The sequence below is a fragment of the Lissotriton vulgaris genome, chromosome 4_1 (genome assembly GCF_964263255.1).
Source record: "Lissotriton vulgaris chromosome 4_1, aLisVul1.2, whole genome shotgun sequence".
Classification (NCBI taxonomy): Eukaryota; Metazoa; Chordata; class Amphibia; order Caudata; family Salamandridae; genus Lissotriton; species Lissotriton vulgaris.
The window spans coordinates 1,802,743,102-1,802,769,373 of NC_141691.1; the positions used below are offsets into that span (position 1 = coordinate 1,802,743,102).

At 46.1% G+C, this 26,272-nt stretch overlaps 1 protein-coding gene across 1 annotated transcript in view; it reads left to right on the forward strand.

Annotated features, from left to right (window-relative positions):
* Positions 1-26,272, forward strand: part of LOC147724580 (fibrocystin-L-like) — a 1,106,658-nt gene that overhangs the window by 647,467 nt on the left and 432,919 nt on the right. The window contains exons 42-43 of the mRNA XM_086966124.1: positions 11,766-11,915; positions 23,527-23,701. Of these exons, the coding sequence (XP_086822250.1) occupies positions 11,766-11,915; positions 23,527-23,701 (325 nt within the window). The remainder of the gene's footprint in view (positions 1-11,765; positions 11,916-23,526; positions 23,702-26,272) is intronic.

Here is a 26,272-nt window from a genome sequence, read left to right on the forward strand (position 1 = left end):
TTTTACAACGAAAACCATTAAAACGCATTGCACTGGGGGGCGCTCTAAGATAGGGAATAGTTTTCATTTACTATCCAACACCTTCCCTACTATCCACGGGGACTGGAGTTGGAATAGTAAATTAAACTATTCACTATCCAGCACCCCAAAGCGCTATGCGTTGTAACAGCATGCGTTTTAAAAACTGCGTTGTAACTAACAGCATGCGTGGGAAAAGCATGCGTTGTAATGTCATACATCCCATTCATTTACATCCTTCAAGCCACACACATGCAGATTTTTCCGTTGGTTTTTCTAGCGATCACTAGGGGACTAAGCCATTCTGAAGCTTCAATGGAATCAATCACTCCCTCAACACACAGTCTATGTAATTATTCTTTCAAATAACTCCCATAATGTCAGTGGAACATTTCGAACTTTATGTACTTTGGGTACTGCACCTTTCTTCAGAATTATAAGTTTTCACATTTTTTAAGGCATCCCAATTTCGGAAATATGGTGGCCCATTCTTCCTCGGTTTGTGATTCTGATAGTAGAACCTGCGAAGGATGGTTGGGATCTAATATTATTCCTAAACTACATTGTTCCTTCCATCCCAGGAGAGGTTTACCTTTCTCTACCACATATACTTTGCCTTGTGTTGTTCTATCTTGAATTCTAAGACATGCTGTAAAATATCTAAATATCCATAATTAACTGCCACAGTATCACTCTGGTATTATATCAATGGATTCTAATTTGTAAAGTCCCAATCCCTGGCAGATGACTTTATCTATTATTGTAAAAGGTGAGCACAAATATTCGCCTACATGTATCTCCTTCCCATTGACACTTATGGTACATTTCAGTTCACAATATTCATCACATTTTGATATAGTATTTTCTTCCTGTTGATTTCCCTGATTCTGTCCTTCATTTATCGTCAACACCTCAATATCCTCCTTGTCACTTGAATTAGAATTCCTTTCTTGTCCTAAATCTGCATCCTCTATTAGACTGACGGTTGTCTTTCTTAGAAAGATATCGCCCTTTTTGCACACAATTGAAAAATGACCCAATTTTTGGCAATAAAAACATTTACCGGACAATTTAGTGCAGCCGCAGTGTGTCTGGTTCTACCACACATGTAACATTCCCTTCCTTTCGTATTTTTACAATTTCTTGGTCTTCTCTTTTTATCATCAAGATTGTATTTTTTACTATTTGATACCTCACATACCTTGGTGGGTGGGTTATTCCGGCTGTTTCGATTCCCCTAACTCCTTAACATACCCTGCTGTGCTTTTCATAGTGTTAGCATTCTCAATAGTTTTATTCATGGATGGGTCTTTGAGATCTGAAGGTTTTTCTTGAATTCTTACATTTGAAATCCAGATCCCAAATGATTTTATCTCTTAAATCTTTGAATTTACATGAGTCTGCTAATCTTCTTAAAATTGCCACATATTGACAAAAAGACTCACCAGGTTCTTAAAAAAAATCTGTTGTTCTACCACTATGCGAACCTTTCTCCCCAAATTCTTCTCAAGTGTCATAACAGTATCTACAAAAACATCTTTGTCATCATCATTATCAGATCCATCTACATTCCGACTCCTTCCTGCTGGTTTCGTTAAGGTTTTCAACACTCTTCTTCTTTCTACAACTAGGCAGTATTTCAATATAGCTAATTTCTTTTTTGCTATATAATCATCCCACCAATAGCTTCTAGAAATGTGAATGACTCCTTCCAGTCTTCCCAGTGCATGCAAGAGGATCCTGGGTTTTGTCGAAGCAAAGGCGGAGCAGGTACAGACTGCGCTGCCATAACTTGCTTCATGATTGCATGTACTCTCCACCTCCAGCACAAGCAACTCCCTCTCCAATGCAGAACACCTCCACTTCCAGATCCAACCCAAACACAGAATCACGCTATGCGGGATCCTCGCCTACAGACCCCCGGGCCCTGCGCCTCTTCCGTCACCACCATAGCCAACGTTGTCGCACCCCACGCCATTGCCTCCATACTCATCGGAGACCTGAACTTCCACCTCGACAACTACAGGGATCCCGACTCCACCACCCACCTTGACAATCTCGACAACCTTGGACTGAAGCAGCTCGTCCCCACTCTCACCCACAAAGCCAGACACACAGTCAACCCCATCTTCGCAGGAGGGACTACTATCCACTTCAGCCACACTATACAGAACAACTATAGGAACGCCATGCATGAATACCACCAGCGCATGAGAACCACCGAGAGGACCTTCATCAGGAACAAAATTCGCTCTAACACCAGCAACGCAAAGGAACTCCTTAATGTCATAGAGCAGTACACCAAATGCCCCCAGCAAAGCCACGGATATTCCTCCATCCCAGGACCTCTGCAAAAAGCTCAGCTCCTACTTCCACATGAAAATCAAGGCCCTCTAAGACAACTTCAGCGAACAGACTCCCGACATCACCACCCCGACCACCACCGACAACCGTCTGACCATCACCACCTGGAAACCTGCCACCACTGAAGACACCATGAACACCATGAAGAACACCCACTCATGAGCTCCCACGGTCCCCTGCTCGCCGCACATCTACCACAGGGCCGCCGCCACAGCTCCCGAGATAAGCCGGACCATCAACACCGCCCTAGAATTCGGCATCCTCCCTGATGTCTGGAAGCAGGCAGAAGCCAAGCCCCTCCTCAAGAAACCCTTGGCTAACCCAATGGACCTGGAAAACTACTGGCCCATATCCCTCCTTCCCTTCGCAGCCAGAGGCACCAAGAGATTCATAACACCCAGATGACCACCTTCATCACAGAAAATACTATTCTCGACTCCTCCCAGCTCGGATTCCGCAGCAACCACAGCACCGAGACCCCCCTCCTCGCTGCCACTGATGACATCCGCAGGCTACTTAACCAGGGCCACACAACAGCCCTAATCCTACTAGACCTCTCCACAGCCTTCGACACTGCTCCCCACTACACTCTCGCCTCCAGACTCCATGAGACTGGCATATGGGAAACCGCCTTAGACTGGATCCGCTCCTTCCTCACCTGCAGAACCCAAAGGATAAGACTCCCACCCTTCCTCTCTGAACCCACTGAGATCAACTGCAGAGTACCACAAGGATCCTCGCTCAGCCCCACACTTTTCAACATCTACATGGCCCCACCACGCCGCCATCATCAGACAGCATGGGCTCTGCATAGTATCTTATGCCGATGACACCCACCTTATCCTCTCTCTCACGAAGAACCCTGAAGACACCACACTCAGCTTCCAAGAAGAAATGAAAGACGTTGCAGCCTGGAACGAACGACAGCTGCCTAAAGATGAACTCGGAGAAGACCAAAGTCCTTATCCTTGGATTCTCCCCCTTAGCATGGGCAGCACCTGGTGGCCCCCTGCTCTCAGAAACCCACCCATGCCAACGGACCACACCCGGATTCTCAGCGTCATCCTGGACTCCTCCCTGACCATGACCCGCCAGATCAACACCGTCGCCTCAACCTGCTTCAACTCCCTCAGCATCCCCCGAAAGACCTTCAAGTGGATCCCCCACGAATGCAGAAAGTCCATCAACCAGGCACTAGTAACAAGCAGACTAGACTATGGCAATGCCCTCTACGCCGGATTCAACAAAACCCTGCTACACAGGCTCCAGAAAACTGTGGACAGACTCATCCTCAGAACTCCTCGACACGAACATGTGACCCCACAACCAAGAGACCTTCACTGGCTCCCCATCAAGAAGAGGGTAACCTTCAAGCTCCTAACCCACACCTACAAATCCCTCCACAACATCGGACCCAAATACCTAACGAAAAAATCTCCTCCCACGTACCCAAAAGGAACCTCTGCTCTGCTGACCACGCCCTAGCAGAAACCTCACGCATCCACAGAACCAGAGCGGGCGGTAGAGTCTTCTCCTATGTCGCAGTAAGGACCTGGAACGAGCTCCTAATCAATTTCAGAGGCTCCCCCACTCTGAACACCTTCAGGAAGATACTCAAGACCTGGCTCTTTGACTGTCCGGAGCTGCACCCCCTCCCCAGCGCCGTGAGACCCTCATAGGCGAGCAGCACGCTTTATAAACCCCCTGATGGATGTACTAAAAACCTACTATTTGCGAATTCTATTCTCAAACTAAATACACCTAAAAGTGAACAATATAAGTTTATTGTCATAAAGCGTGCCTATCACTGTTGATAGGCAGGAATTGGAAGCGACTATCACCATTTTTTTTTTACTCACAAAATGCTAAAAATCTTTTGCCGGAGTTAAATACTTAGCCCGATTTCTTTTATTTTTCCTTCTTTTCCTTAGCGTGTTTCAAGCTGAAGTTTCTGTTAACAGGGTACGGTGATCACTTCATATTTTTATATGTCCTTTTCATTAGGGGTACTCCTGGACGGACCAGATGAGTTACCTCCAATAAATGGTCCGGGGTGGAACTAGATTATCGATCAGTGGGGAACACATGTCCCTTCATTAGGGTATCATCCTGGACGGACCAGATGATGTACCTCCAATTACTAGGGTAGCCTCCTGGACGGACCAGATGACCTTCCTCCAATAAATGGTCAATGAGTGGGGAGCATATGTCCCTCCATTAGGGCAGCCTCCTGGGCGGACCAGGTGAGCTACCCTCAATAAATAGTCAATCAGTGGGGAGTGGGTAGGCCTGACGAATCATAAAGGGGAATAACCTACCCTTTACTACTTGCAAAGACTAGACAGAATATTTCTATTCCACGTTATTTGCAAACAGAAAATACCTCAAACGAGCAATTCCTTGGACAACAATGTCCAGTCAATCAATCAATCAGTGGGGAGAAAAACAGGCATGACGGATTACAACGGGGACAAACGTCTGCATTACCTGCCCTTCGCTATCTGCAAAGGGAGACAGAATATTCCTATTCGTCTCTGTTTGTGGACAGGGAAGATCTCAAAGAGCAACAATCGATATAAATCGATATCAAACAATCAGTGGGGAGAAAGGTAGGCCTGACGAATCATAAAGGGGCATAACCTACCCTTCTCTATCTGTAAAGAGAGACGAACGTTCCTATTCGCCACTGTTTGCAAACAGAGAATGTCTCATTCTCAAGAAGAGAACCAATATTTCAAGTAGCCACCAAAGCTAAATGAACCAATAAACAAACAATATCAGTATTCAAATACTGATTCCAATACAATCAATCAATCAATCAGATGGATAAAACCATCCTACCAATCAGGCGTAAAAACGCCCTACGTAATCTTACCCGGACCGGACCATGCGGACAGTTCTTCGTCTTCCTCCTCCTGCGCCCGATCGTTCTCTTACTCCATGCAGCATTCCCGTGGGATTCCAGTCAGGACAATAGGTCACTCGAGAGAGGTCCGTTCAGAATCGGTGAAGTTCATTCAATCGGCAGCCGGACGAGGGCCCTCTCAAGGCAGGTATACTCCAATCATTTAGATGTTCACCTCATCGTCTGGATCTCTCTTACTGGACCTTATGTCACTGATGGACCCCGCGTTGGGACGCCAATTGTGGAAAGTGAGCCCATATTACTATCGATGCCCGGGCTGCTGGCGCAAGTCGCCTCTTTGTTCCCATTCTGAATAGTTACCAAATAAAGAGACGGGCGCTGGAAGCAGGAATCACAAGAACAGGATTTATTACTCATGAGGAGAGCCTGTCATTTCGGACACGAAACACAGTGTCTTTCGGGAGGTGCTCTAACAAGTTCTCTGAGACATCGCCTTTTATACCTTACAAAACATTCCTTATTACAATAACGACATTGTGAAACAAGGAAAAGACATCCCCGTAATCCTCGTGTCAATCCCACCCCACATATATCCACAATAGAGGCCCTTGACCTGCTGATAAGAGGAGGGGGGTAATCACGCAGCTGAGTAATATGGCAAGTTACAATCTTTTTAGTTTCTGTCAATTTCGCTGAACACCTTCGTGTTCAATAAGTATCCAATCAGACTGGTGCCAGCGGGGCACAATTTTACCACAAAAAGGAAGATGGAACAGGGGGACTCTCGTAGAGAGTGAGAGTCGTCCGCAACCTAAACGAGCCATTCGGTACACGTATGACATGTAGAGAGAGAGGGAGAGAGAGAGAGATAGATAGAGAGGGAGAGAGAGAGAGAGAAAGAGAGACGTGTACGGAAATAGGTCATTTAGTGCGCTCACAACACAGAACAGCAGGGGTCAGGTAACAAAGAGACGCGAACAGAGGGGAGACATAAACCCATACAGTACATACACACAAACTCAGACGAAGGAAGACAGTACATGTATTACATACAAAAACGTTCACGACAAAACATAGAACGGTTATTGGCCAAAAAGATCTCTTTCTGCATGCTGCGTATCTGTAGTATCCTATTTATCTACGGGCTAAGCTCTTTTTACCTTTTCCTCCTTTTTCCTCTCGCTTGCTATTTTTGAGAGCGTTCTCAATTGCCAATACTTACACCTCGGTCAGCCGGTCAGAAATTAACCTGGCCGGGCTATTGCCCACGGTTGGATCTTAAACCACTTTTGAGTTTCTTCTTTTGGTGAGAAGTTCTCCAGGCTGAGGCAATGGAGGGTATTGATCGGAGAACAGTCGGACAGCTTGGCTATATCTATAAGAGTGCGAGAAGGAGGTGGTACAGTTTGAACATCAGCAACATTCCTATTTTCCCAGACGGGTGGTGCCTGGGTAAACCTTACCCCGGAACTTTTCCTTGTCCTTTCCCTATCTAGTAAAACGTCATAGTCGCACTATCTGGCGTGCTGGTTCGAGTCAAATTCTGCCATACAGTACTAACCCGTCAAGTTTCTATGTCAGTCCATCCTCCCAGTCGCTACGTTCTAAGGAGGAACAGTCATGTCTAAGTCTACGTCTTTCAAAACTCGTTAGCATAAGTACTATGCTCAGATCCCCTTTTTCTCCTTTGGTCGTTCGATCATCGCTCTTCCATGCTTCAGTCAGTATTTCGGCGCGACCTGCAGAAGGGAGGAGAAAGAAGGGGGTGGGGGCAGCATTCAAAACACATCAATGCGTAAAACCTGAAGAAAAGATTTTTACCTACCTCATACTCGACCTATCTCCACAGGGTTCATTCTCTACCATCTCGGCGTTTAAGCCCAGAGGGATCAGTAGTGTTAGATAGATAATCATCGATGGTCTGCGTATCTACATAAATCACTTGATCGTGGCCTTTTAGGTCATGTACAAGGGTGGCGGTCAGGTGGCATTTCTGAGGTATCACTTAAGGGCGTCTGAAACACTTTTCTGGCTGCCTGTGACACGTAATATAGCGGCTAAGTATCGGGCCTTTTTAAACTTCAACCTTAATCATGCTGCATATATTTTTCGCTCATACTGGAGACAGGAGTAACACATTCAAAACTCATTAATGCAACCACTACAATTATGCTTTCCTCTTCAAAAGACCTGTAATCAGAAATGTTGGCGCACAAATACGGGCCTACAACCCAGTGGGCCGGCTACGGAGAATGAAGTCGGTGGCCATTCATTTCGTAAAGTGCAGCAGTGCAATAAAATCGTATCGAACTTTCTTAAGGGGCGAGTATAATGCTTGTCAAGAATTCAAGCTTTCAATAATATCATCTTATTGCCCAACTATTTACTCAAGACCTAACGTTTATCAATTCATTGTCCGAACGTTCAATCAGTGCTTATTTTATACCAATTCATTGCTTCCAAACATAATTAGCACCCACCCTAAATCAGTTCATTGTTCCAGCACATAATCAATATCCATCTTATATTGCTTTCTTTTCCAAACACATAATCAATATCCATCTTATCTACTTTCATTGTCCAAAAACTGCATACATATCTTGGAGCATCAAGGCTGAGCAATCAGGGTGCAACAAGGAGTTTGAAAGTTTCATTTTGTATCGGCGCCATTTTGGGCGAGGTCAGGCAGGTCCCAGTAGAGTCAGAATGCCTCCACTGACTCGTGGTTGGACCAGAACCTCTTTTGGTAGTTCAAAAAGTTTTTCGCAATGGGGTAACAGACTAGCAATATGAACCATCAGTTAAAAGTGGGGAGGGAGGCAACAATCTTTCCTACCGGGTCATTCTGGTGTTCCACCGGAACTGAACAAATCTGTATCTTTGCAGGATTTTAGTCATTTCCAAACTGAGGCTGGCGCCGGCAGGAGTGCGTCGACGTCTTGTGGCTCCATCGGAGGACGGGGGCGGGGGGCGCCTCGTGGAGAGGTCGGCCCCCCCGGCTCTTTTAGAATCTTCAAGGTTGAGGAGCACAGGGCGTGTGCCCGTCCCGGGCAAAAAAAAAACCGCTTTTTGATATGGACCCTCTTCAAGCAGGAGCGTTGGGGTGTCGCTGGAAGCCTCCACCTGGGGGGAGGTGGGGGAGGCTCGTTCGCGCCGCCTCCCCCTTCCAGCGACCCCGCGCCGTTCTTCGGCTCCAGCGCTTTGGTATGGCCGTGCCAGGCAATGAAGATGGGGGGGGGGTCGGAGGCAGCAAGACATCCCCCCCCCTTTTGTGGCGGGACTACCTGCAACTCTCAAGGGTTGCCGCTGAAGGGACTACCTGCGACTTTCCAGAGTTGTCCAAGCCATATTTGAAAAGAAAGAAGCGTTGTCGCAGCCATTATAGCTGAAAGAAGCGCTGCCGACCTCGCCTTGGCTTCGGACTCTGATGATGGCCGGATCAGGCAAGAGAGGGGGGGGGGGGTCGGTGGCTGAGGCAAGACATCCCCCCCCGTGGCCCGCAGGGCAGAAGGAAAGGAGGGAATGGGGAGACCATAACAACCTTCTGGCCGTCCGCCCCACAGTCTCCCCTTCCAATGGCGGCCAGACGAGTCCTGCCCTGCGCACATCGAGGCCTCGCCTTCCGGATGGGCGTAACCGCGGACCTATTGCACGTCGGGAGCTTCCGGAATGGGGGTAGGTATCTATTGATTTGTATCTATTTTATGTTACCGTTATTTGGGCGTGGTGGGCAATGAGGCAGACATTGTTGGAGCAGGAATAGGCAGCGGAGCCTAGCTACCTCGTGGCTGTCTTGTCGTGAAGCTTTCGCTATTTTATATTTCTTATTACGAACTATTCCTAATGTTGCTTATTTTTAGTGAAGTCGAAAGCTCATCAGGGGGTTACTGACTTAGCCCGATTTCTTTTATTTTTCCTTCTTTTCCTTAGCGTGTTTCAAGCTGAAGTTTCTGTTAACAGGGTACGGTGATCACTTCATATTTTTATATGTCCTTTTCATTAGGGGTACTCCTGGACGGACCAGATGAGTTACCTCCAATAAATGGTCCGGGGTGGAACTAGATTATCGATCAGTGGGGAACACATGTCCCTTCATTAGGGTATCATCCTGGACGGACCAGATGATGTACCTCCAATTACTAGGGTAGCCTCCTGGACGGACCAGATGACCTTCCTCCAATAAATGGTCAATGAGTGGGGAGCATATGTCCCTCCATTAGGGCAGCCTCCTGGGCGGACCAGGTGAGCTACCCTCAATAAATAGTCAATCAGTGGGGAGTGGGTAGGCCTGACGAATCATAAAGGGGCATAACCTACCCTTTACTACTTGCAAAGACTAGACAGAATATTTCTATTCCACGTTATTTGCAAACAGAAAATACCTCAAATGAGCAATTCCTTGGACAACAATGTCCAGTCAATCAATCAATCAGTGGGGAGAAAAACAGGCATGACGGATTACAACGGGGACAAACGTCTGCATTACCTGCCCTTCGCTATCTGCAAAGGGAGACAGAATATTCCTATTCGTCTCTGTTTGTGGACAGGGAAGATCTCAAAGAGCAACAATCGATATAAATCGATATCAAACAATCAGTGGGGAGAAAGGTAGGCCTGACGAATCATAAAGGGGCATAACCTACCCTTCTCTATCTGTAAAGAGAGACGAACGTTCCTATTCGCCACTGTTTGCAAACAGAGAATGTCTCGTTCTCAAGAAGAGAACCAATATTTCAAGTAGCCACCAAAGCTAAATGAACCAATAAACAAACAATATCAGTATTCAAATACTGATTCCAATACAATCAATCAATCAATCAGATGGATAAAACCATCCTACCAATCAGGCGTAAAAACGCCCTACGTAATCTTACCCGGACCGGACCATGCGGACAGTTCTTCGTCTTCCTCCTCCAGCGCCCGATCGTTCTCTTACTCCATGCAGCATTCCCGTGGGATTCCAGTCAGGACAATAGGTCACTCGAGAGAGGTCCGTTCAGAATCGGTGAAGTTCATTCAATCGGCAGCCGGACGAGGGCCCTCTCAAGGCAGGTATACTCTAATCATTTAGATGTTCACCTCATCGTCTGGATCTCTCTTACTGGACCTTATGTCACTGATGGACCCCGCGTTGGGACGCCAATTGTGGAAAGTGAGCCCATATTACTATCGATGCCCGGGCTGCTGGCGCAAGTCGCCTCTTAGTTCCCATTCTGAATAGTTACCAAATAAAGAGACGGGCGCTGGAAGCAGGAATCACAAGAACAGGATTTATTACTCATGAGGAGAGCCTGTCATTTCGGACACGAAACACAGTGTCTTTCGGCAGGTGCTCTAACAAGTTCTCTGAGACATCGCCTTTTATACCTTACAAAACATTCCTTATTACAATAACGACATTGTGAAACAAGGAAAAGACATCCCCGTAATCCTCGTGTCAATCCCACCCCACATATATCCACAATAGAGGCCCTTGACCTGCTGATAAGAGGAGGGGGGTAATCACGCAGCTGAGTGTTCCGCCGATTCTTAGGATATGTGCGCCTGATCGTACCCCAGGGGGTGGGGAGGCCAGGATCAATAGTGGGTCCTTTGAAGAGGAGTGACTCCATACAATAAAGGGCAGTAAACAGTATCTCCCAGCTTGGGCGATGACCTCGGACCTGTGTGAACAGTCAATCGTGGAGGGAGGATTTACCAACAGAGGGGTTATTCATGAAAGGAAAGGAGGTGTTGGTCAGGCGCGGCCGTGACTCCCAAGGACAGGGTCAGGCGGACTGGTGCATGTGAGGGAGGGGGCAGCCAGGGTGCGCGGAGGGAGAGGGTCATTTGAGAGTGGGGGGGGTGTTCAAATGCGCGCAGGAGGGAAGCCGGGGATTTCAATGAGCGGGCAAAGAGGCCATGGTGCCTAAAATGGCTGTCAGGTACAGGCGGGCACGGGCCTTTACTGGCGGAGTGATGCAGCCAACGTCTCACGACATTCGTGGTGCGTACAGGGAGGGGAATGGGAAAAGACAAATGAACGCTGCTTATGTACATCAATTTCGTGAATTTCCACACTTTGAATAGTAAAACGGAGGAGGTTCCATGTTAAAGTAAGAAATTGAACAAAATAAACTGACTACGGCAATAATGTGGATCTCCGTTCAACGATCTGAGTCATTGTTTTACTCTTGCGACAGGGAGTAGGTTTGAACCTAGGGAGAGAAGCCAAAACGGCAGATCCAAAAAAAGAGAAGGCCTCACTGGTCGTAAAATCTTGGCCTGCTCTCCATTTAATTTCAATTAATTGGTGCACCTGTAAATCTCCACCCCCACAGTCAATCATACAGATGAGAGGTACATCACCCTATATTTTCTTTAAATAATTGTGCGTCATTTGCATACATAAAAAGGCCGGATAATATGAGCCAAAGGAATCTATGACTAATTGCTGATCATTCTGCTACTGAAAGATACAAACCATTTTGCAAGCCACAGTTTTTCATGACAACTCATTTGCTTTCTCCCCTTTCAGGTAGCTTTGGTGGTGGCCAGATCCTGAGAGTGGATGGCACAGGCTTTGAAAGCAGTAACTCCCACGTATATATATGCAACTCAGAGTGCAGAATTAACCAAACACTATCAACTCTAAGTACTCTCTTTTGTGAAGTGCCTCCTAATGATGGTAAGTAGAGATCCACACTGAAGAAATTTTGGGATTCCGTAGTATTGTTATTGAATTGTTTTATTGTAGGTTGTGGTTTGAATAACCGAATCACAACAAATAATGCATAAGTATATTGTACATATGATGATGCGAGTTATTTACCCCATACCACAACTCCTCTAAAGACCTAGGTGTAATTCTGTCTGAACCAGTTTGAATCCTGCAAAGCATAACATGATGCCGTCAATGCCATTTACACTGTTGTCCGCTTACATAGCGATTGTAATGTGGGCTCAACGTTAACAGTGTCAATGTTGTGATTGTTCTACATTTATACAAATCAAACCTTTAAGCCTTTGTGCAAAGGCCACTTAGAACCCACGGTAACATGCAGTATCCCAGGAAAAGAGATGTAAAGTCACATGTCTGGTGTATAGTGCAGTGTTGAATATTATCCTTATATATTGTTGCCTTCTTCTGGTGAATCTCCTCATCCACTTAAGGAATGCCATATTGAATGGTCAATCACATAAATACTGAGCCTCTGTGGTGTTGTTGTAAGTCTGACAGTTCAGTCCAAATAGATAAACAGTTTTAACTTCGGGACCTTGGTTCACTATTGACAGCTAAGCACAAAAAGACACAATCCTCAGAGAAAATTCATTCCACTGTATGTGTATCAACACAAACAAATGACAACAAAGAAGTTAAATACTTCCAGTCACGTTCAGCTGTAAAGGCGGTTATATACTGAGAAAAAGACTTTCAATAGTAAGAATACAATTTAGGGATCAAATCGAATTTTATCAGCAAAATCGAGGCAACTAATTGAGATAACTGGATAAGCACAACAGTAAAACAACAAGAAAATTGACCTTTTATCCTAAACATCGGCTAAGGAGTGGCAGTGCACTTAGAATGTCCATTGGCAGGGAAGCAGGGGTTGCATGCTGCTTTATCCATCTATACCACCTCTAAAAACTGTGTTATTCACTGAACACTGCAAAGTACATGGACTCACCCTGTGCCTTTGTTATGGCCTCCTAAAAGAGGCTGCTCCTGAATTCCTGCGGTGCACTGCACCTTAAAAGGAATTCAATTCAGATGCTCGAAAAAACCTGCTGAAGTAGGACTTGCATTATTGGAGAATAGGCAAATAATAAGAGCACATCCACTGTGCAGTATGTGCCATGGCTTATTATTTTGTTTTCGTAGACTTTCCACGGTTCGCTTGAACCTAAGGACTGTGCTATAGCAATTCAAGATCGTTACCTGCTCAAAGTCTCTGGGATAGCGTTTGGTTGTTGGCAGCTTCCAGATTGTCTTCATACATTTCTCAAGACCAGCTGAAATGCATTAAATATTTTTAAGCCATAAACCATGACAAAATGCCCCCTGTGTAACGCCACCTATTCACAGAGGTCTCATTAGCAACCTTTGGAACGTTTACATCTTGAAAGATCTGTTCTGGACTTCCTAATGAACTATGTTGAAAAAAACGTAGGGGCATATTATAAAGCAGGGCGTTAAAAATTATCACAGTTTTAGCAGCCGAAAACTGCCGCTAAAGCGGTAATAATGGGCTTGAAAATATGGCCTTGTGAATTCCAATAGAAACCAATGTTCCTTTGTGAACATGGGCGTCTACATATTATCAAGCCCATTATCGCCACTTTAGCGACAGTTTTCTGCCGCTAAAACTGCAATAATTTTAACGCCCTGCTTGATAATATGCCCCGTAATTTGCAACATTGCTGAAAGCCAGTAGGGCACAACTAATATCGCAAGACCTGCGCTTTATGCCCCATTTAAAATGTGGCTCTATTTGCCCAGCTTTTGAGATGCTGTAGTTTCATAAACGAGATGGCTGTGAATACAAAATATTTTCCACAGTTACTAACACACAGTAATAAAAACACAGAAAGAGGTGTGTGCATTTGTTTTCCCTGAGATAGTTAGCATGTTTTTGTTAGTATCTTTCAGTGCTCTTACCTATTAATGGTAAGCTAACTCAGTGAGTTACACATTTGCTGCTGAGCTGTTTGAGAATTTCACACGTTTGAATCCTAGCACAGCTGCCTCATCCCTTGTGACTGCATTCCAAAATAAAAAACTTAAAGGAACCAGTGCTGCAATAAAAAAGTAACATTGTCTGTTTTGCAAATCTTCTCCTTCTTGAGACAACCAACATGATTCCCAAAGGGAAAAATCTAAGGGACCCCTTCATCTTTGCAAATGATTTACCACCACAGCTCATTAATGGTGTATGACAGCAATTACAGTCATAAACTAATACCCTTAATAATGAATTGCTTTCCGAATTGAAAGGGGGAAGGGGTCTCTTCCATGACCCACCCTACCTGCAGTTTAGAAACAATTAAAAAGGTCTAAAAAAAAATTCCAGCTAGTAAAAGGGGTTGTGTAATAATGATAAGCACTTTTGTCGTCACAGACCCTGTGATTTTGTGAGGCTCTTATGCTAAAGCTGGCTTAGATGCAAGCACTAACTTGTAGGTAGCCTGGTCAAAATTATATTTATGATGGAGTCATCTGAGTCATTTGGTAATTCAGCATTACTCTTGTGATGCGAAATTACAGAAAAGTATGCAACTATGCCTCTTTGCGTAAATTAAGAGTAAATTGAGGAAATATCCAACTAAATCCAAAGAACAAAGCAATGTGTGTGGCTTGTGTCTGCTGCTGTACTGTTCAGGAACATTTAGAAAGTATTGCAAAATGCTTCCTCTGGGCCATTTAGATGCCAGGGTGCATTTTGCACTGTGAAAATAGCGCTACATCCTAGATTATGCTCCTTGCATAATTCCACATAATGCTGCTGTAATTATGTATGACTACACTACAGAAAATTATGCAAGTTCCACCAGCCCCTACCATTATGCCTTAAATTCCTAAATGTTTGAATGTTTCCAAGTTATTTTTAAAGACATGCCACAGAATGTTCCTCCATTACACAAGGTTCCAAGACACAGTGACTTGGGAGGCCCTTTTTGAGCTGTTTCATGCTCCTTATTCTTAGGTATACTCGCCGATGTAGCTGATGATAAAGTTAATTAGAACTTTCACGAGACTAATAAAAACTATTTATTTTTCTACAGTAATTTATTCTCAAAGCCTCGAAATGTATCAGGACCAGATTTAGCGTTAACAAAAGATTCCATGTTTTTAAAATACCTCTTTTTCTGCAGCAAATAATTGGCTTTGGAATTATTAATTCGGGTTCGGTTCAATTAAGCAAATCACACTAAAACACTTGAAAACAATGATTTGTAAAAGTAAAGGCCAGAACTGGAGCAGTTGTATTCCAGTGATACCATGCCATCTGATATGTAGGGTGCGCTTATCAAAACAGAAACAATTGCATAGGGCCCCTACTAAAGTCACCAGGGCAGTATAATTGAGAAGCTTCATTACATATCATGACAGAATGGAGAAAAACTATGGACCGGATTTAGAGTTTGGAGGATGAAGTTTATCCCTTTGGAATGGTGGAGGGCAGTCTGTCTGCCATCCTTAGGAACCTAATCCTGCCAAATTTAGAGTTGTGTGCTGGCTGTGTGGACAACTCCCTACTAGAACTGCTGTCATGACGGTTCCTGCCTATGGAAGAAAAGTGTTATTGGGAGTGGCAAACTATTCAAAAGTGAAAGTTTGTTTTTGAAAAAAAGTAATAATGGGCCCCTAATCCTGGGAGGTTTTTCCAAGGGTTTTGTGGGTCATTATTTTTTGATGGTCCTTTACAGCCAGCTATTCCCCTAAATAGGGTGATACAATTTAAAATGTATTCTCCGACTATCCCTACTATACCGGGCAACTAGAGGAAGTATTCCATTGAGGAGCCACGAGCAAAGCAATGGGGCTATAATTCATGTGGAATATGAATGAATATTCCCAGTAAATCAGAGAGAGTCATAATAGGTATTAAAGACACGAAGAAAAGAAACTCACAGAAGTATTTTGTACAATGACTTTATTGCAAACATTGCACTAAATAGGATACTGAATAAACATATACATTTTGTTATCTGCATTCATATGAGCTATGGATCAGTCTTTTCATGGTTCCACTTTTATACTCATTACTCAAACAGGGGATGTGGATCCACCACTGAGGTCTGAGAACTGATTAGGGTGATTCTTTTTCAAATGTTATTTTCTGGCTGTAACTAAGACACAGACTTTTGGCGAGGTTATGGCTCTCACAGCAGTTGCACTAATGCTGGCTCTAAGCAGAAGTATCCAAAACCAGTACATTTAAGCATGAGATCTGAGCACCAGACAGTCATCACCATTCCTGCAAAGGCAAAAGGGCAGCCATGCTTAGAAGCTTTGTCATCTTTAACAAGAGATAACTCTGACTGATCCCTCACTCCTAATATCTGTTTCAGTCACTCTGGCCTCAGATGCACCCTCCGACTACTGTGCCAACATAGACAGCTACTGTCATCACTCAGAGGTCAGATTGTAACAGTCCTGATTTTTTATTTACTTTGCATTCTCTAAATTTTCAGCAAATACTTATCATCCTGTACGTGTGCTGAAAAAAGAAGCATACAATCAATCAATCAATCAGTGACACTTATAAAGCGCGCTACATACCCGTAGGGTCTCAAGGCGCTGGGGGGAGGGGGGGGGGGGTGCCGCTACTGCTCGAACAGCCAGGTCTTCAGCTTCATACATGAGTTCTGTTCACAAAAGGAATATCATAATACATATTGTGTAAAATCACATAGGTGTCCTTCTGCTACTGTTATTCCTTCTTCTCCAGGTAAATCTATACATTCTGGTGCTGGTCCTCTTCTTGTTCCAAATCTTGCTTTTGTTGTCTTGGCCCAAGAGCAAATAAGACTTTAGTGTTGCATATCACAAATACATTGTCAGCAAATCCAAGGATGTCAATAATTAAAGAAGCACCCCACTTTTAAACTGTGGTACACTGCTGTGTTCAATTCTACTGCTCACCGCATGCCTTTGAAAATCATACCAAGATCTGTACACATCAGCTATGGTGTCAATCCTGCTTTTGCTGATAATCTCCCAGAAAACACACACCATCAACTCTGCATTGAAAGATATGGCTTCCTTTGTACGTATGCCACCTTCACTGAGGAGCTGCGTTTCTGGGTTACATGTCTTTCATGAACATACGGCTCACACACTCAGAGGTCGATCACCACATCTGTCCGACAAGAACATCAAGCCTTCAACATGCCACAATCTACTCACTATCTTTCCAGTGTCCCCCACACCGATGGTCGGCGATCTAGATTTAGCTTCCTTCCCAGTGACACATTTCCAGATTTAGCTATGCGCATGACATCACTGCGTCGTAGTAATCAAGAAAGACAAAGAATGCAGGAGAACGACTCCTGCTGCCTTTTGCTCAAGGCTCCACAGCAACAAGCATTTCCAAAGACCCTATTACTCAGAGTGCTGTTTCCTTCTGCTCATTACCACTCCGGCTCACACTGCCTCTGGGCGAGCCCAGACTGCTCGAGCCACAACAGCTGAAACAGGCAAGTCACCACAATTAGTATTTCTAAAGCATGCTGGGTCTTCTGTCCAGTCTGTCACACATTCCAAGGAAACAACACTCTTAAGAGGGAGTGGTAGGTTAAATGACATCCAAGTACTTGCCACCTCACCATGTCAATGGAGGTGAACTTAAAAAAAAAATATATATACAGAGTTTTATATAGTGCAAACTTGACCCGGCATCAGGTATCAGAGCGCTTTACATAGCACCAGTTCCGTTACATGAGGACACATTCATTTTTGTTAGGCAGGGGACATTAAGTGATTTGCCCAGAATCACAGGATGTTCAGCGTCATTGCTCAAATGACTCAAATCCGGTTCCCCAAATTAGAGGTCGACCGCTCTTGCCATTAGGCCAACTCCTCTCCCCAGACATTAAACTTTAATACAGTCTTCATGCTCCATGCAGCCCAATTGCACAGTGCCTCACTGGTTCACTCCTCACCAGCGTGTTTCATCAGTTTAAACTAGGCAGCCCTCCAGGTTTGCTGCACATTTTATGCTGGCCTGTACAAATGCCCTGGACTGCAGGCTGTCTGGTGTAAATAGACGCTGGTGGTGCTATCAGGCGCACTTCCTTACACGCTTCAATCTCAATTCCTTGGTAATCTTCCTAGTTTCTTGTGCTTTTCCTTTAGTTACTTCTAAGTTTCTCTTAATCTCTTCTGTTCCCGCATTAGACTTCCCTTCATGCTTGGGTCTTTTCTGGATGCCACCAGTGTTAAAATTAATGAAAGATGGCATGGAGCCAAGTGATATGGTTTAGGGATGAAGGTTTATTAAGGATCCATAGTAACAAAGACATGTTACAATATTCCCCTAGTCCTTTGTTTCCTTAGAACTTTCCTTCTGGCTGTGATTGTCTGTGACCCTGGTCTCACATCTCTGGCTTTCCTGGCCATGGTTGTGCTATTTTTATTGTTCATAATCCTTGTCATTCTCAAGATAATGTGTGCACTAATCCTCTTGGTCCTAGTCCTTATAACTTGGTTTGTCCAAGGCCATGCTCTCTGGCACCTGGTCCACCAGCTATTCTAGTCTTGATTCGAGTTGCCCTGGTCCTTCTTGTCCTATTTTGCTTGTTACAATAAACCTTTCTTTTTTTCCTTCAAGCCCTTCTTCAATCCCTCAGCCTTGGTTCATCTGGCTATGTTCCAATCTTGTCCTCTTGGCCCTGGTCACCCTATTCTCCTCACCTTGAACCTCATAGCCTTGGTACCATTGGTTCTGGTCCATCTGCCTTTGTGTCTTGCCCTCATTGTATTTGCACTCTTGTTTTGAGTTGTTCTGGTCCTCCTGGATCTGTTTCTTGGCCTCTTCGGTGTACTGGTAATGCAGTAATTGAAACTGGTCCTCTTGATACAGGTTTTTCTAGTTCAGGCCCCCCTAAGCCTGGTCATTTTGGTCCTATCCTCCTGGCTACCACTGCCCAGTCCACATAGTTCCCACAGGTTCCGGTTGCCCTTTTTACATCAGATCCTCCACACCCTGTTCTTGCTACCTGTAATTATTACAGTGCCCCACTTGGTAAGTCAAGCCCTGGCCCTATAGGTCATGATCCTTTTGGCCCTCTTAGCCCTTTCCTGTCCTCCTGGCCCTGACCCTTTTAGTTCACCCCCTTCTGGTCTTCTAGGTGCCCTTGGTAATGGTCGCTCTGGTCTTCCTAGTCCCTGTCCTGATTATAATGGTCTCCTGGTATTATTGGCCATTGCCTTTCAGGGCCAGATATTTGTTGTCCTCATCAATCTGGTCCTGATCCTCATAGCCCTAGTTCTGATGCATGTTGCCCTCATGTCCTGGCCAACCACAGATCATCCAAGCCTTACATAGTTCTAATATTCCTTGACCTCCAGTTCATGCTAGCTTCGGGAACTTTCTGGGCCTGTACTTCCTGGTTTGCCTGGCTATCATTTCCATGTAATCCTGCACCTAGTTCTATGGATCTCAGGTCTCCTATTTCACAGGGTCCTGCCCCTTCCACTAATTCTCCTCCTTCAGTCCTTCTTGTCCTTCTTCCCTGCCATTTCTAGTACTTCCGCTCCAGGTTCTCCTGTTCCATGTAGCCCTGATCTTAATTATGGTTCCCCTTTGGCTAGTCTTCAGCTAGTCAGACACCGAAGCCGAGCCGACGCCCCAGCCGCCGCAGGGCCGCCCCAGCGCCCCAGCCACCGCAGGGCCACCAGACGAGCCCCCAGCTTCTCCCGCCGTAGCTTTTCCGCCCGCAGCAGCTCCGAACCCGCCCCCCCGCCTGCCGATTGGTCCCTGCGCTACCCGCCTCCCAGCGGACCCTCCCTCACCGCTCACTTCTTATGACGCCCCCAGCGGACGCGCGCAGCGGGAGCACCGATTGAGCGCCGAAGGTGCGCCAAAGGTAAGCCCGTCTACGCCCATCCGCACCTGGACCGCGCCCAGTGCCAGAACCCCTGGCCCTCGAGGACCCCAGCCCGCCCGCCGGACGTACGACGCCGCCACCATCAACGCGCTCAACACCGGCCAAATCCCGGGATGCTACCGTGCCACCCCGAGACGCACCCACGGACCCTTCAGCTGCCACGCCTGCAAATTCTCCTGCATCCGGACCTGCCTCGCACCAGCACCCGCCAAGCCGAACACCAGCAGCAACCACCTCAAGTGCATCTTGCTCAACACCCGCTCCGTCCACAGACACGCCATCGAACTCTGGAACCTCCTCGACACCACAGCTCCTGACGTTGCCTTCCTCACGGAAACCTGGATGAACGACTCCTCAGCGCCCGACATCGCCATCGCCATCCCAGAGGGCTACAAGATCACCCGGAGGGACCGCACCGCCAACCAGATGGGAGGAGGCATCGCCATCATCCACAGAGACACCATCCACATCACGACCAACACCGACGACACCCTGACTACCGCCGAACACCTGCACTTCCAGATCCACACCGACCCGAAGAACACCCTCAGAGGCACCCTGATCTACCGACCCCCGGGACCTCGCACACAATTCAGCGAGGACATCGCCGACTTCGTCAGCCCGCATGCCCTCCCCTCCGCTGACTACATCCTCCTGGGGGACATCAACTTCCACCTGGAGAACAACAACGACCGCAACACCATCACCCTGCTCGACAACCTAGCCAACCTCGGACTCAAGCAGCTGGTGCCCACCCCCACCCACCTCGCTGGACACACACTCGACGCCATCTTCTCATCCAGCAAAGACATCGCCTTCAGCCACGCCACAGGACTGCACTGGACGGACCACAGCTGCGTCCACTTCACCTTCAGAAGAACGACGATCCACCACCACCAGCAACAGGTTGCTCGAATAAGCTGGAACAAGATCACAGCCGACCAGCTCGCCGCTTCCCTGAGCCAGCACCCTCCCGCCAGCTCAGCGAACCCCAGCCAGGCCGCCGACAACCTCACGAAGTGGATCAGCAACTGTGCGGATGAACTCGCCCCACTGAGGACCCTGCCCAGCAGACCCGGCAGCAAGAAGGCCCCATGGTTCACCGACGAACTCAAGAGCTCCAAGAAGAGCTGCCGAGCCCTCGAGAAAGCCTGGAGAAGGGAACCAACACCGGACAACATGACCACCCTCAAGCTTGCCACCCGGAAGCACCACCAACTGATCCGCGCCACCAAGAAAACTGCATTCAAGGACAGGCTGGACAACAACGCACACAACTGCAAGGAACTCTTCAATATTGTGAAAGAGCTCTCCAACCCCAACGCCGAAAACAAAGACATCACCCCTTCGCAAGACCTCTGCAACTCCCTCGCCTCCTACTTCCACAACAAGATCGCGGACATACACAACAGCTTCAGCACTCAACCGACGCACGCCACGACCGCACCAACGCCCCCCACCACCACCCTCCGCGCCTGGACTCCGATCAGCATCGAAGACACCGTCCGCATGATGAACTCCATCCACTCCGGATCTCCGACCGACCCCTGCCCTCACCACGTCTTCAACAAGGCCGACGCTGTCATCGCACCCCACCTGCGGGACATCATGAACAACTCCTTCGACACCGCCACCTTCCCGGAGAGCTGGAAGCACGCCGAACTCAGCGCTCTACTAAAGAAACCAACAGCGGACCCCACCGAACTCAAGAATTACCGCCCCATCTCGCTCCTCCCGTTTCCAGCCAAAGTCATCGAGAAGACCGTCAACAAACAGCTGGCCGCCTTCCTCGAGACGAATGGATCCCTCGACCCCTCACAGTCTCGCTTCCGAGCCAACCACAGCACCGAGACCGCCCTCATCGCTGCCACCGACGACATCCGAGCCCTGATGGACAACGGAGAAACAGCGGCCCTCATCCTCCTAGACCTCTCCGCAGCATTCGACACTGTCTGCCACCGCACCCTAGTGCAGCGCCTCAGCAACGTCGGAATCCAGGAGAAGGTACTGGAATGGATCATCTCCTTCCTCGACGGAAGAACACAGAGAGTCCGACTACCACCGTACAAGTCAGAGGCCACCAAAATCATCTGCGGCGTCCCTCAAGGATCCTCGCTGAGCCCCACCCTCTTCAACATCTACATGAGCCCCCTCGCGGCCATCGCACGCCAACACAACCTCAACATCATCTCCTACGCCGACGACACCCAGCTGATCCTCTCCCTGACCAACGACCCCGCCACCGCCAGAGCCAACCTTCACGAAGGGATGAAAGACGTAGCCGAGTGGATGACAACCAGCCGCCTGAAACTGAACTCGGACAAGACGGAAGTCCTCATCCTGGGCTCCTCGCCATCCGCCTGGGACAACTCCTGGTGGCCCCCGCCCTGGGCACCGCACCCAAACCGACAGACCACGCACGCAACCTGGGCTTCATCCTGGACTCCTCCCTCTCCATGACCAGACAGGTCAACGCCGTCTCCTCGTCGTGCTTCAACATCCTGCGCATGCTACGGAAGATCTTCCGGTGGATCCCCACCGAGACCAGGAAGACGGTCACCCAGGCCCTCGTCACCAGCCGACTGGACTACGGCAACGCCCTCTACGCCGGAACCACCGCCAAGCTCCAGAAGAGACTCCAGCGGATCCAGAACGCCTCGGCCAGACTCATCCTCGACATCCCACGACACAGCCACATCTCCGGACATCTGAGAGACCTGCATTGGCTCCCCGTCAACAAAAGAATCACCTTCCGTCTCCTCACCCACGCACACAAAGCCCTACACGATCAAGGCCCGAGCTACCTCAACAACCGCATCAACTTCTACGCTACCAAACGCCACCTCTGATCAGCCAGTCACGCCCTCGCCGCCGTCCCCCGCATCCGGAGAACGACAACAGGAGGAAGGTCCTTCTCCTACCTGGCCGCCAAGACCTGGAACTCCCTCCCGACCGACCTGCGCCTGACCCAAGACCACCTCTCCTTCAGGAAGAAGCTCAACACCTGGCAGTGCGAGCAGTAGCAGCACCCCCCCCCCCCCACCCCCAAGCGCCTTGAGACCCTCCGGGTAAGTAGTGCGCTCTATAAATGTCTTTGATTGATTGATCTTCACATATTGGGTCTTCTGGTACTGGTCAAACTAGCCTTGGTTTCCATAGCCATCCTAGTTCTGGTCCTCCTGCCCTGTCCTAGTCCTTCTAGTCCTTCTGGTTTTCCTTTTTCACATTGATCTTTTCCATCTGCCCTGGTCTCCACAATCATGGTCCACCTAGTAATGGACCTCCTGGGTCTGGATTTCCTCATCCCGCTGGCACAGGTCCTCCTAGTTCCCATGTTGCGGGTCATACTGGTTCATGTAGTCCTTGTTGCCCTGGTTTAAACCCCAGGGATTATGTAGTATTTGGCAGGCGGCAGGGTAAATACACACTCCCTTAATGAAAATATGTACCTGCTGACATCCCTCCTCACCAAGTGCTCAAGACACTCATAATGCAAGAATATATTTCTGGGCTGTGATGCCTTTAATTAAAAGTTTGCTGTTCTTTGTGATACTGCTTTAGAAAAACACAACTTTGGTTAGTGTGTAATATTTGACTAAGTTCTTAACACCTTTTGGATGATTGGACTGTTCATGGAGTATTTGAATAGCAAGTTCAGATCTCTGTTGCACATATTTTTACAGGACCTGGTGATTCAGAGAACTGCAGTGTCCGTGTCGTCAATGGAGGAGACTCCATCACATACCAGATTCCATATATCTACAGAGTTTCTTTGACGCCAACAATTATTGATGTGATGCCAAGAAGAGGAGGCACAGGAGGTGGCACCCACCTTACCATAACAGGGACAGGATTCAGGTATTTTTGCAGAAAGACTCCATGCAATGTAAAGTACTGTTGAGGATGAAGTAGTAATTGTTTTAGCAAATGCAAGTTTTACGTTGCAGTCTACTGTTGGTCAATACAGCTTTGAAAACACCATTGAAGGGCCTTATTCTTAAAGTTAAGCTTGCACTTTAGGTGCAAGTTTAGTATTTATTTGCCATTCACAAACTACCAGTGTAGTTTTAAGTGTAGTATCTTTACAACTGCAGAGAACTCTGCACATGAAAATATTTGAGTCTTTGCATTTGTATAGGTATACAAGTATGTATAAGAAAAGCCTTTAAATCTTCAAAACAAAAATCTTCCTGCATTCAAACATGATCATATTTAAATGTTCCACCAATACATTGGAGCAGTTTCTATAAGCAATGTAAAAACAATGGGCCTGATTCACAAAGATAAACTGAGACTATAATGTACTGCTTTTTGGTATTCACAAAGGTAAATTACTACTAGTAACTTTACTACTAGCAAACTTACTGGACTGGTAATAAAGTTACTAATAGTAAAGCTACTACTAGTAAATTTAATAGTAGTAAAGTTACTAGCAGTAACTTAAATTTGTAAATACAAAGTAGCATAATTGGACTTACGTTTAAGTACTGTACTTTAAAGTTACTAATAATAAAGGTACGACTAATAAAATTACTAGTAGTAAAGTTACTATTAGAAATTTACTTTTGTAAATAACAAAAAGTGGTAAACCTATGCTTAAGCCTAAGCTTACCTTTGTGAATTGGCTTAATATCTTTGTTATTTGTCTCACTATAAATTCAGATTAACTGTGTCTTTACTTCATAATGCATTTAGGGCCGCTCACTACATGAATCTTGGACTCATTTAATTAAATGGTGTGTCAGACAGTTTCTCAGTTAAACTATGAATGATTACTATCCAAGTGAAGAGTTACACATAGATGTTGACATATGTCTACACCCCCTCATAATGATGGGGGTGAAAGTCCTAAAACTTGATTTATGAGTGTAAAGTGACTATTATTTGCTACCCATCTGTTAGTGGAGACATCCACCCGTGGGGTATCAATCTATTCTTGCGAAAATATAGGGACATTTAATAAAGTATACAAAAAACAAATATTAATGTATAATATATAGGTAAAACTGTTTAAATTAAAACAAATAAAAAATATACAACACATTATCTCCTTAAACTAAATTGTAATTCAATTATAAAATAAGTTAAATATACTAATTTGATTTTCAAATATTAATAATAATACAATAATTTGAACAAGTACTTTTTTAAATGGAGTATATTCATAAATTAAAACAATTAAATTATACAAACATTATTCTTAATTATCCTTCATTTGTATAACTAAAACCCATATCATTTAATTTCAAAATTAATTTAAATGTATTATTAATCCCTATGGATTAATGATACAGTATTTGATGATTAAATGATTCACTGCCACCAACAATTTCTACAGAAGGGTGTTGTAGTGCCAAGGGCTGGCATTTGCGGTGCTTGACTAACTCAATAGTGCCTACTCTTTTGTGGGTGTGTGTTCAGTATTAGCATTTACCTACCTTAACACCCCATTCAGTTTCTGTTAACTCCACCCATTTTGGAGTACTATTCCCCATTTTCCTCCTGCTCCCCCCTCATGCCGCCCACATTTTAAAATAAATTGTAAACCTATATGTGCAGAGGTTGTGCAACAAGTGGGTCCTCATGCACCTGAAGGCAATGTAAGACTGGGAGGTGAAACAGTGCATTGCTGGGCACGAGATGAGGTCATGATCAAAGCATGGGTCTTGCTTCTGTACCAGGTCCTGTCCCTACCCATTCACAAAGCTGCTTCTGCAAGAATTCTAGCAAGAAATCTGAAGGGCTTTAAGGTAATAATCGCATCCCTTTGAATTCCCATGAAGTCAAACTGAGTCCCTAGTTGGACCCAGCATGCTCTAGGGGCCTGATTCACAGAACTAACTTAAGACAAAATCCTAAACTTACAACTTTTGGTAGTCACAGAAGTTAGGATTTTGTCTTAAGTTTGTCTTAAGACAGGCTTAAGACAGCCTTAAGTTAGGATTTTGTCTTAAGTCTGTCTTAAGACAAACTTAAGACAAAATCCTAACTTCTGTGAATACCAAAAGTAGTAAGTTTAGGATTTTGTTTTAAGTTAGCTCTGTGAATCGGGCCCTAAGTTTCCCAGGCAGCAGACAGCACTTTCATGGAGGCCACGCTGAAGATTTTTGCTGCAATCCTGGCATGCCTCTGAGCCCTAGGAACCTCAGGGGTAGCCAGTCAGACGGCCACTGACTGGCATATCAACCCCTGACAACATCTTCCCCACTAGAAGACCCAGTTTCAAAGCTATACCTGGACTTCAAGCCTTCGCCAGTCATATCCAAATAGATGTTGTGTTATAAATTACCACAGGCTCTACTCATTCTCATAAAGCCTGGATCTAATCTAAGACCTCTTCCATTGCTCCTTTATTGACAGAAATTCGAAGCCCTTTTTGGCTTTGAATCTGTGCAGGAGGCACCCTATATCTGGCAAGACACAGATGAT